A 27,128-nucleotide genomic window follows, 5' to 3' on the forward strand; every position below is an offset into this window, starting at 1 on the left:
CTAGGATGGCCCTGTTACAGGCTCTCCAAGCAAGATGCAGGACAATAGAGGTGGAGGCAGGGGCAAGAGGGGGGCAAGCGGCAGGAGCCGAGGAGGGGGCAGGGCAGCTCGCACTGAACGGACACAAAGGGTGGCCAGGCTGGGTGGCTGGGACCAGTGAGGCATCATTAGGGTCTTTAATTCCAGGAACACTGGACCTAGTATCTGCCAAGGAAAGGTTCACATATATAAAAACTTTACTGTGATTGTAATTATTATCTGTAAACAGTTAACTGACATCATCATCATCATCACCATCCAGACCTCCTTTCCAACCCCGAGTAGGGCCCAGAGAGCAAGAAAAAAGTCTGATAGAATGAGCTATTTATACTGTGTTGATTTGCAGCATCCCTGTACTGCATAAATACTGTTTTCAGGTAATTCACTGTAACACAGACAGTTCTTATTATACATCAGGGATGTTTTTCAAATCTTACAAAATTTTCCCTACAACTGATGTTGTGCATTGGAGGAACAAGGAGATCAGCAAACTAGTCTGTAAGTGCTGTGAACAGATCAATTACGGTAATACCTGCAAACTGGTAAAAAAGGATGACCTAATGAGGACTTAGTATAAAGGACACTTCATGGTGTAAAACAGTACATGTGAAAGACGTGGTGCACTAACCTTGTAGCATCGGGACTGCCTGAACATGGTGCGCAAGACATGCTGGTACATACGTCTTGGACTTTCCGCCATTAGCAATGACAATAACCCCACTGTTCCTTCGCAGTTATGAAGTCCACGTTGTGTGATCACTGCCTGCAGCATCAGTCAATAAGTCTCATATTATTACACATTAACATTCTGAACACCAGGTTATGAAATACTGTATACTGCATCTGATATTAGTAGTCCTAAACCCTAGCAGCATAATTTCCCCAAGATTACCAGTATATTTTTTCTTGGGATACAGCGAGAATGGGAAGTACCAAATGAACTATGAGGAAGTTTGATCCTTCACTCTTTTGCTCTCAAGATAATAATATGGAGGTGTAAGTGGCTGTACAAAATATCTGTCCATCTGCCTATAGCCACATCCCTTTCTGCTGGAGAAATTGGCCATGACCAATCTGACTGCACAGTACCCTGTCCTTCATTTTCAGACATCTCTCTCTCCATCCCACACCTCTCACCCATATTCCTCTCCACTCAGTCCTTCCACCTCATAACATGATCTCCCTTTCCCCCTCTCTTCCTCCACCTCATCCATATACAGCATCTGATCTCCCTTTCCCCCTCTCCTCCTCCACCTCATCCATATACAGCATCTGTACATACTTTTAGTCAATCTTTCACTATTCATTCACTCCACATAGCCAAGGCATCTCAAGGAACCTCAACTAACATTTTCCAGCTTGTCTATATCAACATTATATATATATCTGTAACTATTTATCTCTCTCTCTATCTATACAGTATATATATATATATATATATATATTGTGTGTGTATATATCCAATTCTGGATATAGGTTTAGCAGCCTGTTCCCTATGAGCCAGCAGTCCTCAACGTAGATATCACACACCTCTGCATGTCACCACTTCGGCACTAACACCCACTGTCCATCTTTGTTACATGATAGCACTGTCTCATACAGGGCTATTGTACTGGTACAGTATTGGTAAGGATATTTTAAACATGTTGGTGGGTCTTTTAGTGTAGTAGGTCAGTAAAATCTATTTTTAACAAAAGTCAGTTCCTTAAACTGTTCTCTACACCAGCTGGAAACTGAGCTTGCATCCATTAGGGCAGCAGACAACTTCTCTACTGATTCAGCCACCACTTCCCTGACCTTTGTCCTTTGTCCGTCTGTCTCTTCCACATTTCCACATACTGAACTCCTCTCATTACTAAAAACGAACCTTGAGGAACCATGTGAAGACACTTTGGTCCTTGTCGCTGCCATCTGCTGCTCCCCACACTGATGCTCCATGGTTCAGCAACATTCGGGTCAAAGCAAGAGAGTCATCCAAGTGCTCCACACTATATGTCAATAATGTTCGTCCCTGCCAAAAACAAGAATTGTTATTTGTAGTAGATCACTTAAGGTATTAATTTACAAGGCATAACTTATGAAGAGAACTGAAGCATATCAGTGAAAAGATATGCTACTATTATTTGCACTGAAGAAACCACTACTTTCTGTGTTCAGCCTCGTACTACAAGCAGGCTTCAGCACAGAAAAAAGGTGAAGCTGACACAGATGAGCATGCTCTTTATGTCATCATTAAAACTTTACTTTGTTAAGAGGTTATATGTTAGTCTCAGTTTGCTTCAGATGACTGATTCATGTATCCTCCCTCCTGTTTATGCTAGGCTGAGAAACATGAAATATCAGAGTTCAGCATTTGTACTGTACTGTCACAAGTTTGCCAACAGTCTCATGCCAGTAAAGTATTGATATATTGTACTTGGAATAAAATATGAGACAGTACCATTCTTTATGCTTTTTTCTGCTGAGTAACTGAAATTGTTAAATAATTCATACAAATTTTTCATGTACAGTAACACATTACATCACCATAGCCAGCATGGAAATGTTAGGTTGTCTTACAAATAACATAGCTACTACCAGCTCTCTGTGCAAATTATATCAAGCTTTTACATAGTTTAAGACTATGTATAGACAGAATATTGATTTTTAATTTTTTCTTTTCTTAATGGTGAATAACCTTATCATTTTTTGTGGCTGTTAACCATTTCATGTTAAGATAACTCTAGTATTCTGTTTCAGCTGAAACCAGAAGATTTTATGCAGCTGAAAGTGAGTATAGGAAACTGAGAGAGAAATACTGATACAACCCTATCATGGCTGATACAACTCTATTACAGGTATTTTATTCCAGCTAAAGCCATATGGTATTATTCAGTTGAGTGTAAGTCACAGGAGCCTGAGAGTGTTAAAACATCACTGTACCTCATTATTTGCAGCATCAACTTGTGCCCCAGCCTGCAGCAGTGCCTGAGCGACTTGTGCAGCCCTCTGGTGTAGACCCTGATGCAGCAGGTTCCTCACAAGGTGCAATGGTGTCTCCCCAGAATTGTCCTTGGCACTGACATCAACTCCATGTGCCAATAACACTCGTAAGGCATCAAGCACACTGCTGCTTCGCACATCACCTAATAATGAACGAGTCACATCGTTATCTTCTTCATCTGAGTCCAAGGAAAAGAAGACATAGATAAATGCCTATCGACTGAATAAGGGCACTACAGAATACCGTACATGTATACATCAAATTTTTGCTCAATCCCAATCTTTCCCCAGACTATGAACCCAACCATCAAAATTATAGTTAAGTCTGTACTGTAATTTAGTTCTTGGTAGGAAAAGACGGAGGTTTAGAAGACTGCACCTAAAAGTCTTATGGCTGTCCCAGCATCCTTAACCATTTCATATTTTCATGTGGAGTGGGATAGGCCGAGGTGGGGTGTACAATCTCTTCCCTCCTGTTTCATAAGAAGTACAGGGGATATTTGCAGCACAAAGACTGGTCAGTAGCGTTGCTACAACCCTACATCAGACACAAGAAAATTACAGGTCATTTACAAGTATGCTTTGATACCTAATATATAATATAAATTAGAGATGATGAATGTAACTGTAGTAAAAGACAGTTGATGTTGTGATGCTGACCAAGAAGAAGTGCATGTAGTGGAGTCTGGCCAAGAATGTTGGGCTCATTGATGGGTCCACCACCAGAGGATCCAGCTCCCACCAGTCTGGCTACCAGTGGTCCAGGCTGGGGCAGCAGGCAAGCCACATGCAGGGCCGTTGGTGTCAATTTCTGCAGATGACAATGCACAATATATACTGGAGTGTATAGCAAACTCTATTTTAGTCAAAGTGCAGCAAGATTGAAGATGAAGAACAGGGGAAGGGGAGACCCAGAATGAGATAGTGGAATGGGGTGGATGGGTATATGAGTAAGGGTGATGTGAGTTGGAGGCAAGGGAGCCAAATGGCAACAGACTGGGTGACATAAAGGTAATCACTCTGTGACCACCTCTTCCAGGATTAAGGTATCTGGCTATAGACAGACAAGTAGATACAAATTGTGCATTTATTTGTTATAACAGCTATATGCATTTTAGTATAGTGAGACCTAGATATAATGGACTAATTGGGAGAGAAGGCAGACAGTATATCTAATAGATCATTATATAAAACAATCGATAGGAATCCACTACACCAGAACTAGGGTTTATATATATGAAAAATGACCCAGTAAGAACCCCACATAGGACAAGTTATCCATCCATCCATCCATCATCCAATCTCACATTGCCCCATGAGAAGTGTAGGAGCCCAGTGCTAGGCAGTTGGTCCTAACATTTAAGATGAGAGTGACCAGCCTCACTCATCCCTGAGTGGCATTACATAAGCAATCAACCCCAACCACCCCTTGGATATAAACCTTCATCGGCTCAATCCGACTGGAGTGCAATAATTACCCACTAAACCACCAGGCACCAAAATTTGGTTATATGGTTACCACCCAGCGTAGTAAATGGTTTCCTGGTATACAGGAAACCAATTGGTTTGTCACTCAGTGTAAAGTCACCCACAGGCAGAAGGAAGAGGAAAGAATGAAGGAAAGAAATAAGACATCAATAAATCACTGTTGTATGGATTTGGCCTGAGTTCCTTGATATACTGTATAATAGGCCAATAAGCAAAACAGAACTAATGATGGCCCTCATTTCAATAGATAATAATGAAAAGAAAAGGAAATACTAGAATGACAAATTTGTTTAGTCACTGGATGTGCTCCCTGCACCAGACCTTGGTTCGGAATATAACAGAAGTTGTCCAGTAGGGTGATGGGATCCATTATACAGTATATGAAGTCCACTATAAGCAGGTTCATTAAAGTGAGGTCTCACTGTACAAGCCTTTTTTGATAGTCTGCTTTCAAAGTCAAAATAAAATATGAAATGAGTGGGAAAGGTGGAATAACAAAGGTAAAAAAAAAAAAAAAATTGTCAATACAGTTAAGTTAAAATGTTGCTAATTGGAGACTGTTTGGTAACTAATCTATGATATATTGGAAATTAACCCCAATTTAACAAAAGCAATATGTAATAAATCTGTTATATCTTTGTGAAACTGAACTACATTATCCCTTAAGGTAAATGAACTGTCAGCATTCTGTTGTACACTTTATTGTGTTAGTTATGACAGTCTGTACCCTGTACACAAAAAGGAACAGAAAACAGTTGTACTGTATTGTTCTATATTATCATTGGTCACAGAATAAGAGTATGTTATGAATATGACACTAACCTCAATATCTATTGTATTCTCCTGCTCCTCGTAGCCAAAGAGGAGGCCACACAATGTGAATGTGTCACATCCCCGGCACTTGGACACACTCTTCACCTTGGTATCTACAAGAGCAGGTGTCAGTATTAACGTTACTGCAACTATACAGTACTGCATAAAAGTTAGAATATTGCAATATACTTTATAGTACATGCATCCATATTTTGTCATAAGTATGCTACCAGCCATTCACACCCTTAAAACTTATTCTATATGTTATGGGGCTGATTCACTACTCTGAAGTGATTACAGTATGTACATTAGCAAGCACCGAGGGTCCAGTATTGTTTCCTAACTGATATTTTAATCATATACTGAAAATCATACTTTAAGTGAAAAATTTGCATACAATATATTAGTTTGTGCGACTCGAGACTACAAACCTTCTACTGCACTATAATAGGTTAAAAAAAAAAAAGAAACTATGGAACTGGAAACCATGCACAGCTTTTTCCTCTCCATACTTTTGCATGCTGCTTTCAGATTATGTTAGGTGTCTGTACTAACAAAAGGAAGAGTGTACTTCTGAAGGTCAGAGATGACAATATTGAAAAAAAGGAGTCAATATCCTTTACCTATGGACTAACCTTGGTATGTGAAAGGGTCAGTGTGTGAGTAGCCATCAAGGAGATCTGCCAGGGTCAGGAGGTGGGCATGATGAGTGTAGGGGAGGCAGGCCAGGGGTGGACGACCACACCCCCCCAATGTAGCTGCCATCACCGCGTTCTCTGGCTCCACAGCACGTCTCAGGTGCTGTGCTGTGCCCCACGCTATTCCTGCCCTGAACGCAAACAGTACTTTAGAATAATAAATTGGTTAAGTCACCTGCAGAGGGCACCATTCTCTTGGCATAAGTAAATTTTCTGATCAAATTCAATGCTTTCAGGCATTTAAGAGTAAGATGTGTTAACAAACGATTCCCTCATGTGGTGGCACTGTCACAAAGTGACTGCACTGCCAAGTTACAGAAATGTCTCTCAACTCCCTGTCCCTGAAGAGAAGGATGGTAAACTACAGAAGGGCAGCTTCAGCCCGCAGTCTACCAGATTTACAGATGAACCTGGGGCCAGAACATAATGAACAAACCTTTATTTTGGGGTTTCAAATTGAGAGAGAAATCCTAACTCTTTATTGTCAGCACCTCAAAACGAAGAGATCTATTTTGGAGTGTTTATGGGGGTTAAATTGAGGGAGTTATGTTAAGTCTTTATTGTCAGGAATTTTATGGTATAATATACAGTATGGTAGTACAGCACTAAGCCACTGTGTGCTGGTGTCATGTGGGAAGGCTGGGCAGAGATCTTATGCAAATGAATGGGGGGGCAGTGTTGTTAATGAATGGTGAAAGGTGGAATATTTCATCTCTGAAGGCAGATGATGCTGTGCTCTCTTTGCAGTCTGGTTCAGAATTTTGTGAATGTGAGTGGTGTGGGTTGTGGGTACAGTAAATAGAGATAAACGTATCTGGGAGTAAATTCAGGTGAGTAAAGATGGTTGCTGAGAAAAAAGTGACTCCATGTGTTGTACCCAGCAATGCTATTTTTTTTTTTTTTTTCTGACTGAGCACAGGCTTCAGGGCCTACTTCTCAGGGGCAGTGACCTATCCCAAGGCCCAGTAGTCCTCCTACACCTCCACATGTCACCACTTCAGCACTAACACCCACTATCCATATTGAATACATGCTAGGGCTGTCTCATACAGGACTGGTGTATTGGTATTAGCAGGGGTATTTTTACGACATGTCGGTGGGTCATCTGGTAAATCAGGAAAATCTGCTTTTAGGAAATTCAAATCCTTAAACTGTTCCCTGTCCCAGCAGGGATTCGATCCTGGATCCATTAGGACGCAGGACACTTCTCTACCGATTCAGCCACCGCCTGGAAGTCGCAAAATGCACCCCAGAAATCAATGACCTCGTCTGATTGCATTAAATTTTGAAGAATCATAGAGCACAGGTATCTCTTCAAGAGTAAGTTAAGAGAGAGCCTCCTAAAATATGGTTTTTGAGCATGGAAGCATTTCGGCAATAGTGCTACGTTTTAAAATTCCCGCCACCAACCCTATACTGATATCCACAACACATATCGTAAACATCAGTAAATCAATAATGTGATTAGTGAGTTTGGTATCTATCGAGTAACTTTCGAAAAAAATAAATAAAATTTTCGTATCAACAATCAAGAAATAACTTTTTTTTTTTTTTTTGCTGGTCAATAATGTTATGCCAGTCTTTTCTTTTCCCCACTTCGAACTTTCGTGCAAGTGTTTACGTTTACGAAGTCGTCTGGACATCAAGAAATTCATAGACTATCACCTATTCACCTTATGTGGACAGAAACGAACTGTTGACGATCAGAATACAGTAATGTGCAGTGAAACATACGTATCAACACTTCCCTAAATATAGTCGGTATTTTGGTGTCAGTGAAGTTGTGGTGATAGAGAAAGGAAGACGGAGGCTTTGAATCATCTATCCTCGCAAGACGACGTAAGTTTTTTTTCTTTCTTTGCGTTTTATTGTTTAGTATTTTGAGCTAAAAATCGTTGTAGGTGTGCGGTTGGGTGTTATGGATGAGCTGGAGAGTTGTTTGCTGTAAAATTAACATAACAAAACTGCGTAAGCGTAATACGCAGGTTACACCATTGGATAATATCGGTTTTCAGTCCATAATCATTCCCATAAATTTTATTATGTTTTGCACACTCAATTCTTCAAGTTCATCAACATTTTCCGGTAAATTTTTAGAAGTAACCAACGTTTTCTTTTATTATTTTTATGGTTTCCAAATCAAAATACCGTGTTTTAATTGTGACCTTCATTTTTGGGGGAAAATCACCCTTTTGTAATTTTCAGTAAGATTTCCAAAAGTGGGTTTATCTCCCCAAATCAAGATCAAAATTAATTGAAAACACACTATTCTGCATTAAACTAACCTAACCTAACCTAGGCCTAACCTAGGGCTTGACAGACCGAGTGCACATTCCTACACCAGCCAATATGGCGCGACATTCATCCGCTACTGAGAGATAGCCTAACCTAAGCCACTATATGACGACCCCTACAAAATTAGCTCCCCCAACTCAAACTAGCCTTAAAAGGTAAGTCTTGGTTAGAATAGTTCAGGGACGTAATATAATGAAAATCAGTAACGCTGGTTACTTCTAAAGTTATACCCATTTTCCTTATACATTTCCGTCGCAAATAGGTTTTAAGGATTGTGGCGTCTGGCGATAGATGGATAGATAGATAGACTTGCTGGGTTCAAACAGCTCTCGACACCGGGGGACGGGGGGTGAGTCTTATATCAAAATCTGGTCATTTCCGACGGAAATGATACTCAAAATCGAATGAATCACATAAAAAACCATCAGAAAAGACTAGGTTTCGTGGGAAACAGCAGTTTAGGCTGAAAACCGATATTTACTGCAAGATATCTTAAAATCAAGTGGCAAACTGTATCTAAAGTTTCTGGACAGTATCCCGGGATATGTGGCTTGAAATGATTAGATTTTGGCGAAGTTGCGTTGATACGTCGCCGATTGCCAGAAGATTACCCCACTGATCTAATTTTTTAGTGACAGCATGCGACACGCATTCGTGGGGGATGCTTTGGCTGTCCGTTATTCAAGCATTCATGATTGTACTCTGAGTTGGTTTCTTTGCTATTTAATAATAGACTTTTTATTAATATACTTTAAATACTATTACAATACTTTCCAAGCAGCTATATCTCAAGAATAACGGCAGCCAAAATTCAGTGCATTCTGCCCCTAACCCTCCTAACAGAACCCTGGCTGTGGCCCCGGAAAGACACTGGAATAATGCAGAATGAACTAATATTATGGTACTCACTGAAAGATGATTAGAAGATGAGCCACCCACTAAATATGGGACAAGCACCTGCCGTCGACCAAGATTTCGATAAGGAAAATATGATAAAATGATAATGAAGACGGAGAAAGTTGACATACTAATCTTAAAGAGATAAAGATACATTAGTTGTCATGATGAAGAATTTCCTACTTTGTGTTCATCATAAACAGATTACAGGTGCCGTATTCTCTGTGGCCCCGGAGTATTCGTAACAGGTCTTCCTAAACGATTTTGCTTTGCACATTGAAGCTTAGCTCCTTCAGTACGGTGATGTTTACAATTCAACTAGATGATTATGTTCAGCTTTGTGGAAACCTTTCATACTGAAGGAGTGTATATAAAGCCTTCACTCTTCACTCGTGTTTCCTACCACGTATTTCCCCTCATCGGAATATAAATAGTCTGTGAATAGAATAAAATATATGGTAAAATATGCCCTCCAATTGAAAGGGTAAATATCCTGTACTATTCTGTTTTATGTTTACTGATGCTGCCTAAGCTATGTAAACACTGAGATAACGTACAAAAGAACATCAAAGAGTAATATGCAAAGTAAAAACTGAGAATGATAAGCTGATACAAACTATTGATGTGGCAAAGAGATAGATAACATATTTACAAGAAAGTGTTAAGGGAAGGAAAATAATTCGCTTAAAAAATGCTACAGTCTCCAATGTCAGTGAGAATTCTGGTTTAAAAGAGTGGATATTTTAGGATCGGTTATCGCATTACGCTTTCAGGGGAGGGAGAAGGGAGTTGAGGCCAATGATTGTGAATTTCCGCCAGTCCATCCAGCTGTATACTGATCACACACACACACACACACACACACACACACACACACACACACACACACACACACACACACACACACACACACACACACACACACACACACACACACACACACCACAGCAAGAAGGCCATAAACACACATGTAGACATACCGGTATACATAAAACACAGAAATAAACACTTAAAATACATACATAAAACACACTTACCACATCACACCTACAGCTGAAATTAACTTAGCTGTATGTAGGTAACAGATGTGCTAGTGAGGTTACATATCTCTCTCTCTCTCTCTCTCTCTCTCTCTCTCTCTCTCTCTCACACACACACACACACACACACACACACACACACACACACACACACACACACACACATGCTCATGCGTTTCTTTAGTTCGAGGTCCGTAATAGTGATGAAAATGATAATAGAACTGGTGATCCTGATAATAAGTAAGGTCATCCTACGAGTAGTGTTGCGTCTGCTGCTGCTGCTAATAATAATAATAATAATAATAACAATAATAGCAGTAATATTATTAACAGCGATGATGATCATGATGATGATGATTGTGCTGCTTTTGATGACGGTAAGGGTGGTGGTGGCTACATTTAAAGCTGCTGCTGGTAAGGATGATGACGTTATTAAAGATACCCAGAGCTAATAGCTAGTGATTATGATGCTTTTGCCACTAGCGATGTTGATGACATTTTGCATGGGTTGGCAAGCTTATGGAGTAGAAGCTTTCACAAATACATTCATCCATCTTTCCATCTAGGTTTTATACCTGTATATCTACTGTAGGCCATCCCTCTATCCAGCCACCAAGTCTATCATTTCATCTACCCTTCCAACCATCAGTCCATTCATCTATCCATCCATCCACTCTTTCAGCCACCAGTGGTATGTATTCATTCATTCATCCATCCATCCATCCATCCATCCATCTATCGATGCAACCATCAGTGTGTGCATCCATTCACTTATCGACGAGTCCATTCATCTATCCTATCCGCCCATCCATTAATCTGTCCATTCATCCACCTATCTCTCCATCTGTGAAAGACGAGCAGGAAGGGAGGGGAAGGGGAGGAGGAAGGGGGGAAGAATAGGAGGAAGAGGACGGGAGAGGGAAGATGAAAAGGGAAGGGGGTGAGGAGGGGATAACCTAACAGAAGAAGGGACTGGGCGGCTGGGTGGTTCGGTCGGCTTGGCATTGTCTCACGCATGAAGGGCGCTCTGGAGTGGGTTCGAGCCCTAGTGATTGCTACTGAATCTGTGGGGTGGACGGACACAAGGTATAAGCTACTATCCCCAGCAATCAGATAACCAGATCCTGGACCACATCACTGTTTCCTTTACCGGTACCTGTGCCTTATGTCTACTATCTTTCTAACCTAGCTACACCTTACTACAATTTGCCACGACTTCCGTATCTTGTGTTTGACCATGAATGTCTTATATCTGCCGTTCCCTCCTCCTGATTTACGATACTTCGTACTGTATCGCTATCACTGTCAAGTGTCGACTACCATATCATAACGGTGTGTTTCATCGATTGTGCCTTAGCCTACTGTATATCTGTCCTACCCTCCGAGCCTGTACCGTACCACTGTCTACCACTTTAGTCTGTTTCACCGTCTGCTCCTTATGCCTGTCCTGCCTTCCTTCTAACCAGTATCATACCAGTGTCTACCACTGTCGTATATTTCACTGTCTGTGCCTTGTACGGTATCTGTCCAATCCTCCAAATTCCATTATGACATTATCCTTTGGGAAGGGGAGTAGGGAGATGGAAGCGAGGGAGGAGAGAAAAGGAAAAAACGGAGGATGACAGAGGAAGGTGAAGGGAAGGAGGTAGGTTAGACAATAAGGGGGGTTGGGGGAAAGGAGAAATGAGATAAAGGAAGGGAATAGGAAGGAAAATGAGGAGAAAAGGAGGGGATGCTAAAGAAACGGGAAATGGGAAGACGAAAAGGTACGGGAGTAAAGGAAGGGAAGGAGGAAAAATGGGTGTGCAGGGAGAAATTAGTATTAGTGAAAGGTAGGAGAGGTTAGGATGTAAAATAGAGGAAGAGAGAAAGAGGTTGGGTGAGGAGGAAAGAGAAGAAAAGGGAGAAGGAAGGATTAAGAGCAGTAACTGGGAAGGTAGGAGAAAAGATGTAAAAAGGACAACAGAAAGGGAGAAGAAGAAGAGAGGAAGTATGTAGAGAGGGGAGGAGGAGGCAGAAAACAGGAAAAGGGGCAAGGGAAGAGGAAGAAGAAAAGGAGAAAAAGAATGAAAAGAGAGAGGAAGAGAAGTACGAAGAGAGGGAGAAGAGGAGGAGGAAAAAGAAGAATGAAGGGGGGTGAGAAGAGGAGGAAGAAAAGAACGAAGGGAGGGAGAGGAGGAGGAGAAGAAGAATGAACTGTGGAAGAGGACGAAGAGTGAAAAACAAACGAAATAAGGGAGAGGGATGAAAAAAAAAAATTAAGATAGAAAGGAAAGAGGAGGGGGAAGAGAGGAATGAAAGGAGGGAGAGGAGAAGGAAAAGAAAGGAGGGGCGGGACAGCTGATAAAAAGCGAGGGGGGGAAGGGAGGAAAGCGTAGACCAATCGACTCAACCCCCCACCTCCCCTCCATGAGGCCCCCTTACCTCCTCTCACCCCATCTACCCCTAATGTTATGTAAGGCGAAAGGGCTGCTCTCTCTCTCTCTTTCTGTGTTTGTGTGTGTGTGTGTGTGTGTGTGTGTGTGTGTGTGTGTGTGTGTGTGTGTGTGTGTGTGTGTGTGTGTGTGTCTGATCCAATGCCCTTCAGTGTTTCAGAGAGAGAGAGAGAGAGAGAGAGAGACAGAGAGGGGCTGTCGTCCTTAGTTGCTTCAGTAATGCGGCCTTACTATTAATTAAAAGACTTCCTTTCGACTTTCAGAATAATGTTAGAGAGAGAGAGAGAGAGAGAGAGAGAGAGAGAGAGAGAGAGAGAGCGTGGCGTGTGAAAGGGATGTAACCATAGCAACCTTCACCCCGGCAACAAGGATCTAGTACCACGACATCTACCATATCTACCATCTACCACCGCCACATCTAGTGCTACCATCTGTTACTACCACCATTTCTACCATTTAACTCTGCAACTAGCATATTACCATCGGCCGCTGTTGCCACCACCTTTACCATTTACCACTACTACTACTGCTGCTACTGCCATCACATCTACTGTTTTCCAGTACTACGGGCATGAAACATACCGTTACCACTACCACGTCTACCACTATTTTAACTACTATTGCCACCTCAAGTACGATGCTACTACAACCACCACCACCTCTGCTAGTTGCCGCCATAACTATCACATCTACCACTGCTATGACATCTGTACTACCACCGCCACTATTCCGTAACCACTACCACATGTACCACTGTCCCCACTATTGTCATAGGCTATCAACCACTGCCACCACCACTTTTACCACAGGTATCAGTCACCACTACCACAGCTACTACGTCAGCCATCACCACAACTACCACCAGGATAATAGTGTTAATCCCTTCAGGCCGAAGACGTCATTTGTCGTATATATATTTTTTCTTTCCATTTCCAGACGACTTTATTCCATTTAGGGATGTCTTTCCTTAGCTAGATAACATCGTGTGGAAATTACAAGAATAAAATAGAAAAATACATCAATACGTCACCAGATTCGAAGGGTTTAATTATTAAATGCGAAATGCCAACTTTATTTATTTCATTCCTCCTTGCGTCAGGCGTTTTTATTCAACACTATACCAGTATATGTGTGTGAGTATAGATACGGAACACAGATAGATGGATAGATAGATAGATCCACTGTCCATCCTAACCTAAATATAGCTAATCGTTTGGTGGAGGCCGAGTAAAATAAAAAATATTGGAGTCGTCAGTTTTTGGAAAAAGTATTATATTTTTGTCGTGTACGAGGACGTTTATGCCTGCGTTTACTAAGAAAAACAGGAGTGGTATAGTTAATTCAAGGAAAAATTTTGTATTGTGTGTGTGTGTGTGTGTGTTTCCTAACTTAAGTAAAATCGTTTAATACCTTAGTGAAATAAGAAAACTTTGAAGTAGTTAATTGTACAGCCATCTATCTATCTATATGTCTGTCTGTCTGTCTGTCTGTATCTGTCTGTCTATATATCAATATAATTTTAATAAAATTGTCAAGTGGTAGGTTGAGTAGTAATTGGCGTGGTTTGTTTTACGAAAAATATATTGAATTATTTTGATTCATGCATGTATCTGAGGTTGATGCAGGTGGTGGATGTGACGCCATGGCCTCTTCTCAACGATATGATCAGTCACACACACACATGCATGCATACGTAAGCTATACATACATTCACACGCGCGCATATACATACAAAAGCACATATACACCGACATATAGCCTACGCACACAATCATATACAAGTGTACACACACACACACACACACACACACACACACACACGTGTGTGTGTGTGTTTGTGTGTGTGTACACGTTCTCTTCCCCTGACTTCCTGCTACTTTTAAACGCCCTTATTAATTCAAGAAGCTCTCTTTCGAAGAGGTCAGTCTTCTCAGAATGATGCAAAACCACGTTTATTCTAACCTGGCAAAGATCGTTAAACCCTTTCAGCTCAGCGCATGGCCAGGTGTAGTCAGGTTTGATTGGTAATCAAGGATATTCATTAGTACCTCATAATTAACGCTCATTGAATTTCATGCACCCAGGATTTGGTTTTCTCGTCGGAGTGGACCAGTTCCGTCAGGGGAATAAAACATTACTTACACACACACACACACACACACACACACACACACACACACACACAGTACCACAAGGGAAAGTTGTAATATCCACGTATTCCCATCGTAGGCCCCATTATTGAAAGCGACTAAACCGAGGAGCATGAGTCTGTGCGGGAGTGGCAGTCCTTTTTCTGCTCTAGAGCTTTCAGAAGATTGTGTTTGTAGCTACTCCGTCCATCATCATTTGGCTTTTGTAGCTTATTTCGCATCGCTCAGTAGCAGAAGACATAGCTCTCCAGCCTTTTAATAGCACTTCCTCGTGACTAGGACTATATTCCAGTGGTACCTAATCCATTTTCCGTTCAGTTTTAAGACGAGACGACAGTTTTAGCCCATGTTAATATAGATTATATTCAACAGTAGTTCTTTCACCACGACGATTTTTTTTACTTCCAGACGATTTTATTCAGCGTGGGGGGAGACATTTTAGTGAAGAGGTTAGGAAATATGCTCATTAATTCAACTCGTTTCCCCTAAGCAGAATGGGACAGTCTGGGGGTGGCAAAAGTGAAACATAGCTAATAGACGTAATGGACTCGGAGGACAGCACAGACCAGCAATAATAATAATAATAATAATAATAATAATAATAATAATAATACTTGTACAGTAGGGTTGATGACCTCCTCACTCAGACCTCTTATGTCTCGTGTCACACTTCCCTTCTCCCACCAACCCCTTCCTTCCTTTCATCTCCCTTACTCCCACATCTTTTCTCTCCTCCCACATTATCCCTCCCCTCTTCTCCTCTTACATTCTCTCCATTTCCCTTCTTTCTATCCCCTCTTAGCTTTTAACCCTTTTAGTACCATCGCTCCACATTTTATTTCATGCACTGGGATATATAGAGTAGGTCTGTACGGTTTATGTAATAGCAGTGCAAATTCCAGCTTCCCATACCGTATTCCTTTGGCATTTGTATAGACTAAGCAGCAGCATATAAGCGATTCGTAGTATCGTCAAGAATCGAGGTATAAATAACTTCTCAATTTTCCGTAGTTAAAATTGTTATGTATCTTGCACTCACGCAATAGGAACCTAGTAATTTAGTTACCTACTGAGAAGCTATCACGACCGAGGATTATGAAGACACACACACACACACACACACACACACACACACACACACACACACACACACACACACACACACACACACACACACACACACACACACACACACCTTATATACGTATATTTTATCTATATCTATCCATCTATCTAGATAGCTATCTGTCTGTCTGTCTGTCTATCTGTCTATTCTGTCTATCTATCTGTCTGTCTGTCTCTATCTATCCATCTACCTATCTGTCTGTCTATTTGTATATAAGCTGTACTGAATCTAATTCCATGCTACGATATACTGTATGTTCAAAGGCAGGAAGCCCGATTCTTGGTAGGCTTCATTGTTGCCCGATTCTTGGTAGGCTTCCATAGTAGGCTGAGTATTTTTACTGTCAGGAAAATACAATACATACGGTCAGTGGTAAATGTTTTTATTCAGGCTGGTATGAAACGCGTTCGTCGACTGCACGCGTACTTCCTGTCGCCATAACAAACCTTAGAACAGTAAAAATGGAATGTGATTTTCCACCGTGAACAAATTATCAAATAATAATAATAATAATAATAATAATAATAATGATGATGATGATGATACCCGGGTTGATAGAGGCAAATGAGAAAAAAAATACTACTCACTTCCCAACGTGACGCTAAGGGCTAGCTCAGGAGAAGGTAACTGCACCTGAGGCATGCTTTGTATTTACCATGTTTGTTCCTGAAGACCTAAGAAACGGGTTTTGGATAGCCTATCCCGACCAGTGGAAGTGGGGGAAATTGTGCTGTGATGATAACGTAAGTTATAATAATAATAATAATGATAATAATAATAATAATAATAATAATAATAATAATAATAATAATAATGATAATAATAAAGAATCATTCAGTCATTCATCCAGTGTTGCCCCATGAGGAACGTAGGAACCCGGGGCTAGGCAAGTTGGTCCTGACATTTAAGATGAGTGACCAGCTCATCCCTGAGTGGCATTACTTGGGCAATAAAACCCAACCATCCCTTGGATATAAACCGGCACAGCCTTAATCCGATTGGACTGCCTTAATTGCTCACTAAGCCACCAGGCGCCATAGTAATATGGTTACCACCCAGCGTAGTGAATGGTTTCCTGATGTACAGGAAACCATTTGGCATGTCACTCAGTGTAGAGTCACCCATAGACAGAAGGAAGAGGAAAGAATGAAGGAAAGAAAGACAGATGAGGAAGAATGGAGAGAAGGAAGGAATTGAGGAAAAATCAGGCACCCGAGAGCAACACAGTGAGTGGATGGTGAGCGCCCCCACCAACGACGACATAATAGGCCTATATATATATATATATAATACCCGATACGAAACTGCGTGGAGAGAGAGAGAGAGAGAGAGAGAGAGAGAAAGAGAGAGCATAAGTGGAAGGCTTAAGTGGATGATTACATGCAGGGCACCATAATTTTTTTTTCTTATTTCTAGCAACAGTAAAATTATTAGCATAATTAGGCTATAGTGGTCCATCCATACTTAAACAATTTAATGCGGAATAGGGGGCGTTTCCTAAGCTGAATAATTTCGTTCTGTGGTAGCAAGAATAAACCGAATAGTACGCGTAGCGAAGGATTAATGGAGTTTTTTAAAATGTATTCCTTGTACAGAGTAGTCCCTCGCGAGGTAAGTAAAATCGTCCACAGGTACACAGCGTAAAATTGACGCCATAGTGAAGGGTGAGTGACCTTTAGGCGATACTTCCCTCTTATAGCCATTATGACCTATATTTCTCTCATCACCCCTTCAGTCCGTGTTGCATTATTGTGCAGTATAGTGTTGTTACTTGTAGATGAGTTTGTTGAACTTTGGGGAAACCTTTCGCAGTGAAAAGAGTAGAAACAGTCTCCAGTAAACCCATGGACCCGTATTCTCGTCCGTCAAGGAAGCTCCCTAACACCTTTTCCTAAGCGGTTTGTTTTGCTTATTACACCTAACTGACCTATTTTGTGTTATATGCATCTTTCTAACATCGCCATACTCTGCATAAACAACGTACAAAAGAATATCGGGCAACCGTATTCAAAAATAAATCGCTAGGAAAGAGATCGTAAGGAGCCTCCTTACCTGACGAGAATACGGGCCAGGATCTCCCTAGACCAAGATAAGATCACCATATAAGAATAAAAGGGAAATGATGTCCTCGGGCTAAGAGTTCAAGAACATTTTTTTCTATTTTATTTCATTTTTTCCTGCTCCCCTCCTAACGATTATATTCAGCTTAGACAGGGCCTCGAAGTGAATAGGTTAGTTCGAAAAGTCACTCCTCCTTCCTGTTCCTTATTTACTCCTTCCTCCTTCTCTCCGTATTCTCCTCTCATCATTCCTCCACTCCTTCCATCTTCTTCACATCCTTTTCCTTCTTTCCTTCACTCCTTCATATTCTTCGCTTCCTCCTCTATCTCCTTTTCGTCCTTCTTTTATCCCCGCCTCTAGAGTTGCCCATCATTCCTCCCCCTTCATTTACACCTTCCTCAGTTTGCGTCTTTTTATCTCCTTCCTCATGTTGTGTCTTTCGCTCCTTCGTCATTCTGCGTCTCTTTGCCCTTCCTTATTTTGCGTCTCTTTCTCTCCTTCCTGATTTTGCGTCTCTTTCTCTCCTTCCTGATTTTGCGTCTCTTTCTCTCCTTCATCCTCTTCTGCGCATGATTCTCCTCCTCCCTTCCATCTCAGTCTCCATCTGAACCCGCCTTTTTGTCTTTCCTCCATCATTCATTCTCCTTATGTGTATTTCATTTTCCGTTCCTTTATTCATTCCCTCCTCATTTTTCAGACCTTATTATCTCCTCCTTCCTTCATTCCATCATCCTTCTTTTGCGGCGCCTTCTCCTTTCATCTGTCCCTCCCCCCTACTCCTTTTCTCCATTATATCTCCTCTGCATTTTCCTAACCCCTCCTTTTCCTCTTTCTTTATTCGCTCATTCGTAATTGACAGCCTCTTCCAGTTCATAAGAACACGGAAACTCTATGATAACAAACCGGATTACGTAGTTTATTTTATTCACGTCTCTTAAATGGGGAGGAAAGCTAACAAATTATAAATACACCAGTCATCATCATCATCACCATAATAATAATAATAATAATAATAATAATAATAATTGTCATCATCATCATCATCAGCAGCAGCATTATCACCGTCATCACCATCATTATCGTCATCGTCATCATCATCGTCATCATCTTCATCCTCATCCTCATCTCCCGGTAACCGTATTATTATGAATTAGGTCGATTTATATATATTCTGCAATTACATAAATATCTCCATTCTACCCTACTCCTAACCATCTGCAGTCTTCCACACTATCCCGACCCTCCTTTCCACATAAATAAATAAATAAATAAATTAAGATATATATATATATATATATATATATATATATATATATATATATATATATATATTATATATATATTATATATATATACATATACATATATATATTCTTGACTACCCGTTGGAGCACCTGCCAACATATACCGATAATTTTCCAAACAACTCAAAATGACGTATTAATGTTGCCAATGGACATGTCAAGAAGTTTGGTATTCGTTTTTGGTAACTAGAAATGAGGAGAAGGAAGTTTATAGATAAAGTTGAAGTGATTTATGCAGCATTTATTACAATATGGATTATTATTGCAAAGATTCAATTTATTTCTGTCCCTAGAGATAGGAGGGGAAAAATACTAAAATAATCCTTGCGTGGTGTACGAGATTGCCGTTTTCTTGTTACTGTAGGAGACTTCATGGTGCCTCGTCCTTTGCGATGTATTCATATATTCCATCTTACACTGAACTTTCTTTTGTGTATTACATATACCTGTGTAACACTGGTACAGTTTCAATCAGTAGCGTACAAGAGGATTATGAATGCCTTAAATTCTATGGCGTATTATTCATTTTGTCATATCCCGATTATCTTTTTCAGCTCTAGCTCAGAAACGTTTAGGACTGAAGGAGGTTAGGTATAGCGTTCAATTCTTTCTTCACCACTAGGGGTCTCCCCATTGGTGTGTGAGATCGTATGAAGGTAGCGTAGCAAGAATAAATCAATAAAGCACTTCATCGAGCTGAAGGGGTTAAAGTGTTGTGTGGAACATAAATCGCCTTGGAAGAGGCGTTACGAAATATCCGCGGACCTTTGGCAGTCCCTCATCGGTGTACTGGGGTGGGTATGTAACGACTCCACCGCTCAGCATCGGTGTTGCAAGCAATCTCGGGTTTCAGGCAGAGAAAGAGATCAAAAGGATGCGCTGTAGATCTTCCTGTCCAGTGTTTACACGGGGAAAAAGTTTAAGAGGTTGATGATGATGGGAGCATTTCGTCTGTTCCCAACAAAGCTGACATTTCTCACCAAGCCCTGCCACACACCTTAGGGGAGCAACGGTGAGCTGGTGTTGTGATAGTTCATTGACCTTAACTAAGATTTTCGTCCCTTTGCAGCTTATTTCCTGTACCTCAGTGGCGAAATGAGACAGCTTTACGGTTCTTCATCCTTTTCGTAACACTTCCCGAAACTAGCATCATATTCTAGTGTTTATCTCTTGCTGCACCTGAGCATTCAAAATTGAGAGCTAGCAGTTTAAGGGCAAGTTTAACAGGGCAGAAGAGTGTCATTTCAGTAATATTATCACCGCATGTCGTTAACACCCACACTTCCTTACATTAAATGATTTTATACAGCTTAGGGCAGTTTTTTTTTTTTTTCCAAGGATGGGATAGACACAACTTAGTAACTCTAAACCACCACATCATTTTCCAAACCTTTATAAAATCGACTGATGACAGAAAAATAAGCACAGAAAGACGTCAACGTATTCCTAGACGATTTCTACGTAATATCTAGAATAAAAACACTGCCATTTTATAATTCTGTGGAGTTTGTCTGCTTAATTTGAGTATGAGGTCTAATGGTTTTGACGAAAATAACACATAATAAATAAAAGACAAACATGGCATATGGAAGACTTGTCGCCCATTGTGTATGTTAACATCAGCACTGTGAAGTATGTTGTTGTTGTTGTTGTTATTATTATTATTATTATTATTATTATTATTATTATTATTATTATTGTGCTATCAGGCTGTTTTACTCAACACAGGAGGGTACTATACTAAGGAAAGTATTAATGAAGTTTGTATTATATTTAAATGATGCGTATAGTTATAGACGAATGCAAATAATGCCAACTATGTGCACAATGGAAATAATTATAGGATATTCTTAATTATACAGCTTACCGTGTCATTGATGTTAATACTTATAGGTAAATCAATAATACAAAAGTATGAGAATAAACTGGTGAATAGATGATGGATAAGATTAAATTGTGTGAATAATTCGTGGTGAATGTAAGTGGTTTTACTGAGAAGGTTGGAAATAATCGAGTAATATTAGATATGGTACCGGTATCCGATATGAAAATAATTGCAAATGAGTGTTTTAAATGCGAAAAAGTGCAAAGGATAAAAAAATAAATTAGAGGAAACTCATTAATTTACGTGTGAATAATACGAATAATAATGAGTTTTATACGAATACTTGTACACCAGTGAGAACAGCTGTAGAGGGAACCAAAGTACTGAGTGACAGCGATACCATTTATGAATGGTGTAACCCTAAGAATGATTAGGGTCGGCCATTTCATCGAGGGCCACTGTCTTTTTCTCTTGTATGTTCGTTTTGTCTTTTTGGCATCGACGTAATGTGCATAAATCACACTAAAAGAATATTAACGTCTTGTCTGCAGAGGGGAAAAAAAAAATGGAAAGGAAGGGTCGATCTTTGCACCGAGAGCCACCTGACCGGGTCGGTCTTTTCACCGAGGGCCACCGAGAGCCACCTAACCTTACCTTGCTTTTCCAGTGACCTTCGGAGTCTTTTCGGTGGCCCTCGGTGAAAAAACTTACCGGATAATTACATAGGTCAGAATGTAAAGGCGTAATAGTACAGTCTGTCTGCCTATCAATCTCTCTATCTATCTATTTGTCTGTCTATTTTATATACATACATACCTATATATATATATATATATATATATATATATATATATATATATATATATATATATATATATATATATGTATATACATACATATATATATATATATATATATATATATATATATATATATATAAATGGGGGGGGGTACATAGATTATACTATTACGCCTTTACTTTCTTACCTATATAATTATTTTCAGGGCTACACCGTTCATCGTCTTGATCATTCAGGGCCAATTTCCCACACTGACTCGAGGTGGGGTAGTGATTCAGAGCACGAGTCACTGACCCTTTCCCTTTCTGTGCACGCATCTGGTCATTGGAACCAGGATGCCACAACACAGTTCTTTGTTGGCAGAGATAAATTTAACTTGTCAATGGGTATGAAAGTGTCGTAAGTAACTATAGTCAGTTTGTTTTCATCAGACAGAACTGGGCTATTCCTACAGCTTATTACAATTCTAAGTTGTGGTTGCTTAAGATTCGACGAGATTTAGTTATGAGGAAGGAATCTGATTACGCTTGGCCATCACCCGAGCTGCAGTGGGTAGAGATCTTTGTCGGCTTATAGAATACTACGCTGCAGTTATTTATACTGCTGCAAGATGACTTATTATTTAGTTATTTATTTTGACTAAGATAACTCGTAATAATCAGAGGATAGAAACGCGTCACGAGTAACCTTCGGAATGCTCAGAATTTTCTTTTTTTTTTTTAAATTAAATACCCAAGTGTGGCCATGTCTGCCAGAGTTGACATGAATCAGGCAAGAGAGAAAGCACCTAGTTTCTCTCTCTCTCTCTCTCTCTCTCTCTCTCTCTCTCTCTCTCTCTCTCTTCAATGACACTTTATTCTTACTAACTCTAGATGGTTTTTCATCAGATTTTAAAAGATCTCGTATTTTACCCCTTCAGCCCGAGGACTTCCATTAGTATTATTCTTGCTGCTCTCAGATGATTTTATTCAGGTTAAGAGAGGGCCCTAGATCGTAGTCTCTCATAACCTGAATACTAATGATAATAATAATAATAGGGTAATAATAATCATGATCATCATCATCATCACCATCATGGTCGTAACTGATGGTAATAATAATAATAATAATAATAATGATGATGATAATAGTTCTTGGTCGTCGTCATCATCATCATCATCATCCATACCTCTTTTTCTACTCGAGGATGGGGGGCGAGGTAGGGTAAAAAAAGGGGGAGGGACAATAGAAAAAATGGCAGGATGAAGATCAAACCAAAGAATAAAATAATAAAGAAAAATCAGTAGCTTAGAATAAATAAAACGTCACCGAATTCAGCAAATTTAAAGGTTAACCCCTTCACTCCGATGAGATATTGTTCATTTTATTCATACTATATACAGACGATTTTCTTCAGTTCAGGAGACACTTTTAGGTACTGGACTAGTCAGATATACCATTCTTTAACCCCCTCATTGCTATACTCTTTCATATCTAACTTTGCCTAAAATTGCTATATCTCTATCTTGAAGACTGAATTTTAATAGTAGAGCAACACTAGACTATCGTGCCGGTCACGAAGAAGTGCAATGGGAAGGATGACGAGTCACAGTGTTGTTTTTTCCTGCCACTGAGCTGCGTGAAATAAGGAGCAAAAGGATGAAAATCTGGACCACGTTATGGTTAAGTTAGAGTAAATAAGAAAAAATCCCTCAGGCTAAAGGGTGTACTGGAAGTTGGAGTTTTAAAAAATCCTCAGACTTAAGGGATTAAAAAAAAAAAAGCGTGTAGGGGAATTAATGGAGACTACAGGAGTTCGTGCCCCACTTTTTTTCTATGCCTCCGATGCGATCGTTAACCTTTCCACTACCTGAGGACTTTTTTTTTTTTTTTTACTTTATTCTTGCTACCACCAGACGACTTTTACCTGATTATTCTTGTTACCACCAAATTATTATTATTATTCAGTTCGGAAAAGCCGTCGTAAAAGAAGTCGTATCGAAGGGATTAATGAACGCTGTGTCTAACACCTTCCTTTTGATAAGTCTCTCCTAAGATTAATAAAAGGCGGCAGTAGATAGCAAGAATTATTATGTACATGACAACCTGGGGTGAAGTGGTTAATATATGAGTATATAAATATATGAATAAATATAACTCGTGAATAATAGGCAATATCTACTCCCATCCCCTCATATCCTAATCACTGTATTTCTCTCATTTTAATATTAGTTTTGGATGGCTATCTGGACATTAATTGATTCAACTCGGAAAAGACCTGTTATATAAGGGGTTAATGAAGGCTATACCCAAGCCCTCTAATTCGAAAATCTTCCCAAATTTGAAAAAGATTGCTTGTCGGCAGGAAAAAATACAAAAGACCACTTCTGTCTATCTATTGCCAGACGCCCTAATGCTGTGATGTTAAGTGAAGACGAAGGGGAACTGCAAGGCTTGGTGGATGATCCTGCTGACCAAGTAATAAAAAAAATCATAAACCGGAAAGAATAGTGCGATTTCTTTTTCTTTTCATTATTTATTCTTCTTGTCTTTTTCGTTTCTCTATTCTTTTTCTCTTTTCTTTCTTTTTCTACTGTCAACCCTATATTTCCCTGGAGGAAAAAAAATACCGAATAATGAAAGCTGGTGCCATATCATCTGCCAGCCCCTCATCCGGAGATAACCTTTATCTCTTACCCAACACCAGCTACTTCGGTTCCGAGCATTAACCCCCTCATGGTGCGGACAATTCTATTGCTACTGAATTCCAAGAGAAGTGATTGGGGTTAGGTGAGGGTGAGTCATAGGAGCCCGAGTGTTTTAATATTGCTACCATTAACCCTCTCATGGCCGAAACAACTTTAGTATTCTGCTCCGTCTAACGTTTGGTGATTATTTTTAATTGTTGGGGAGATACAGGAGATTATGGCCCGTATTCTTGTTAAGTAGGTAGGAGCACCTCTTCAGCGACGTATTTTTAGGTATGACAAGTTAGTATCTCTTTACACGTTATCTATGCAGAGTATGGCGATGTGAGAATGATTTGTGTAACAGTCATAAAGTAAGGTGTAAAAAACAAAACAAGCCTTTTAGGCAAAGGTGTTGGAGAGCTTCCTTTACCGACGGGAATACGGACCTGTGTTAAATGAACGTCCTATTTCCTTTACAGAATTTGCTCATTCTCTGTTAAAAAGAACTCTCGTGTAAATGACTAGTGAACGTCATTATTATTATTACTATTATTATTATTATTATTATTATTATTACTACTACTACTACTACTACAATTATTATTATTATTATTATTATTATTATTATTATTGACGAAGACTCAGAAGAGGTGTAAATATCTGAAGTTTTAAGGGCTGTGAAATGGAGCCGATAATTCAGAAGGACTGAATGATGAGTTAATGGATGTGAACAATTATTTTTTTTGTTCTAATTCTATTATTATTATTATTATTATTATTATTATTATTATTATTATTATTATTATTATTTACTGACAGTTCTACTTTTGCATTTTCTTGTTTCCTTATACCTCAACCCAAGTTAGCTGGAAGGAGGGTTAAGATGAAAAGATAATGTAATAATAAGAGATAAGGTGAATAGGTGTAGCCTTGACTTCGTATGTATAAAATCTCTACTGTAATTTTCTTCAGATTCAGTTAACTTCTCCGGTAAAAGGATCTCCATGTGTTTATGCCCCTACTTAGTAACGACCCCCTTTTCCACGAAACCACCTTTTCATACATAGCCCACTCTCGGTCTCCTTCGCCTCCCACCCACCTCACTTATACTTTCATAGTTAATATCACTCCATTGCCCCTCTCCTCCCCCCAAAAAAAAATCGCATATTTAAACTTGATATTAAATAAGTAGTTGCATTTCCTACAAGATACCCGGTAACTCACAGGCTGCACTCGCATTTCCAGTAGCCCTGTGTATACCTATATCTATTTATGTATGTATATATCTCCATCTATTCATCTATCTGTCAATGGATCTATTGAATTATTAAAAAAAAAAAAAGATACATTTTGACAAGATAGGCTAACTGACAGGTGGTTGTACTCGCATTTCCAAAGCATTAGCAATATGATTTTTTTTTTTCTTTTACCTGTGAGGGAGAGGTTTCAACACACCGTATACACCTCGCCAAGAGAGCACTTGACCTTACCGACAACAGTTCTGTCTCGGTTTTAAAATATTGTTACCCCGCGTCAGACCCGCGTGTCAATATTACGATTTTAGGCACGTACAGCCAACCAAAAAAGTATCGGCCGTCTTACCGCACATTCTGAAACACGGACGACCGACCGTGATATATGGAGTATCGTGTAATTATTAGGGCAAAAACTGTCCTTGGTAATTATTGCGACCCGAAATCGTCTAAATCGTCACGTATTATTGGATGGTGTATATTTTGAGGCAATATGCTAAGAGATTCATGTGCCTCTGCAAAACTCGCTCATTTTCGCAACCATCGATCCCCAGGTAGGCGACGCTTTTTTGGTTCACTGTACTCATTCACAAGGGTAAGATGGGAATTATGGCTTCTTATAAGGATATGTTGGTCGATAACAGGAAAAAATAAAACATGGACCGGGATGCTGGTTTCCGTTCTGATACCATTTTTTTTTTTTTTTTCAATTCTTATCTAGGAAGTCTAGTTCAGGTTAGGTTTGTTTTTTTAGTTTCAACTTACGTTAGTTTGTTAGTCAGGTTAGTTTTGTAGGTTAGCGTAGGTAAGTTAGGGCAGAGTAAAAAAAAAAAAAAAATGGAAGAATGATCATTCTAGTAAATTAAACATAGCAAAAATGGTAAAAAATGGATATCTGACCGTGATACATTGTTCTAGAGTGTGTAGTAGTGTGCATGGAAGAGATATGTAGTTGATTCCTGAGCTGGACCGAAGAGGGAGTGCTTCCCTTCTTCTTTCAGTTGAGTAAAAAAGGCAATATTTATCCTTACACGTCGGTGAACGAATTGCGCTATTATTATTATTATTATTAATGGTGGTGGTAGTGGTAGTAGTAGTATTATAGTAGTAGTAGTAGTATTATAGTAGTAGTAGTAGTAGTATGAGTAGAAACAACTTTGTTTCGTTTATAGACATTGTACAAAAAGGAGAAAAAAAGTGCTTTGCTTAATTTTCTAAGTTGTCCACAGTAAACAAACAAAAAATAAATAAAT

General features: G+C 39.6%; 1 protein-coding gene across 1 annotated transcript; it reads right to left on the reverse strand.

The window, feature by feature from the left end:
* On the reverse strand, window positions 1–22,699 carry LOC145401356 (uncharacterized). Its single transcript, XM_080273681.1, has 10 exons — window positions 22,686–22,699; window positions 22,141–22,304; window positions 11,214–11,316; window positions 5,958–6,151; window positions 5,332–5,435; window positions 3,682–3,832; window positions 2,962–3,164; window positions 1,907–2,050; window positions 668–802; window positions 1–204 (listed from the first exon to the last, which is right to left on the reverse strand). Exons 1-10 carry the CDS (start codon window positions 22,697–22,699, stop codon window positions 1–3), a joined length of 1,416 nt encoding a protein of 471 aa, XP_080129807.1.
* Window positions 22,700–27,128: the final 4,429 nt, after the last annotated feature.

Source organism: Coenobita brevimanus, chromosome 55 (assembly GCF_032717465.1).
Source record: "Coenobita brevimanus isolate Jiangsu-jjx chromosome 55, ASM3271746v2, whole genome shotgun sequence".
In the NCBI taxonomy this organism is placed as follows: Eukaryota; Metazoa; Arthropoda; class Malacostraca; order Decapoda; family Coenobitidae; genus Coenobita; species Coenobita brevimanus.

Coding starts and splice junctions, on each gene's coding strand:
- LOC145401356 (XM_080273681.1), bottom strand. Junction 803..1,906: donor TCTTCACATGGTTCCTCAAG/GTTCGTTTTTAG, acceptor CTGATGCTGCAG/GCAGTGATCACACAACGTGG. Junction 205..667: donor GGCAGTCCCGATGCTACAAG/GTTAGTGCACCA, acceptor TTTCCTTGGCAG/ATACTAGGTCCAGTGTTCCT.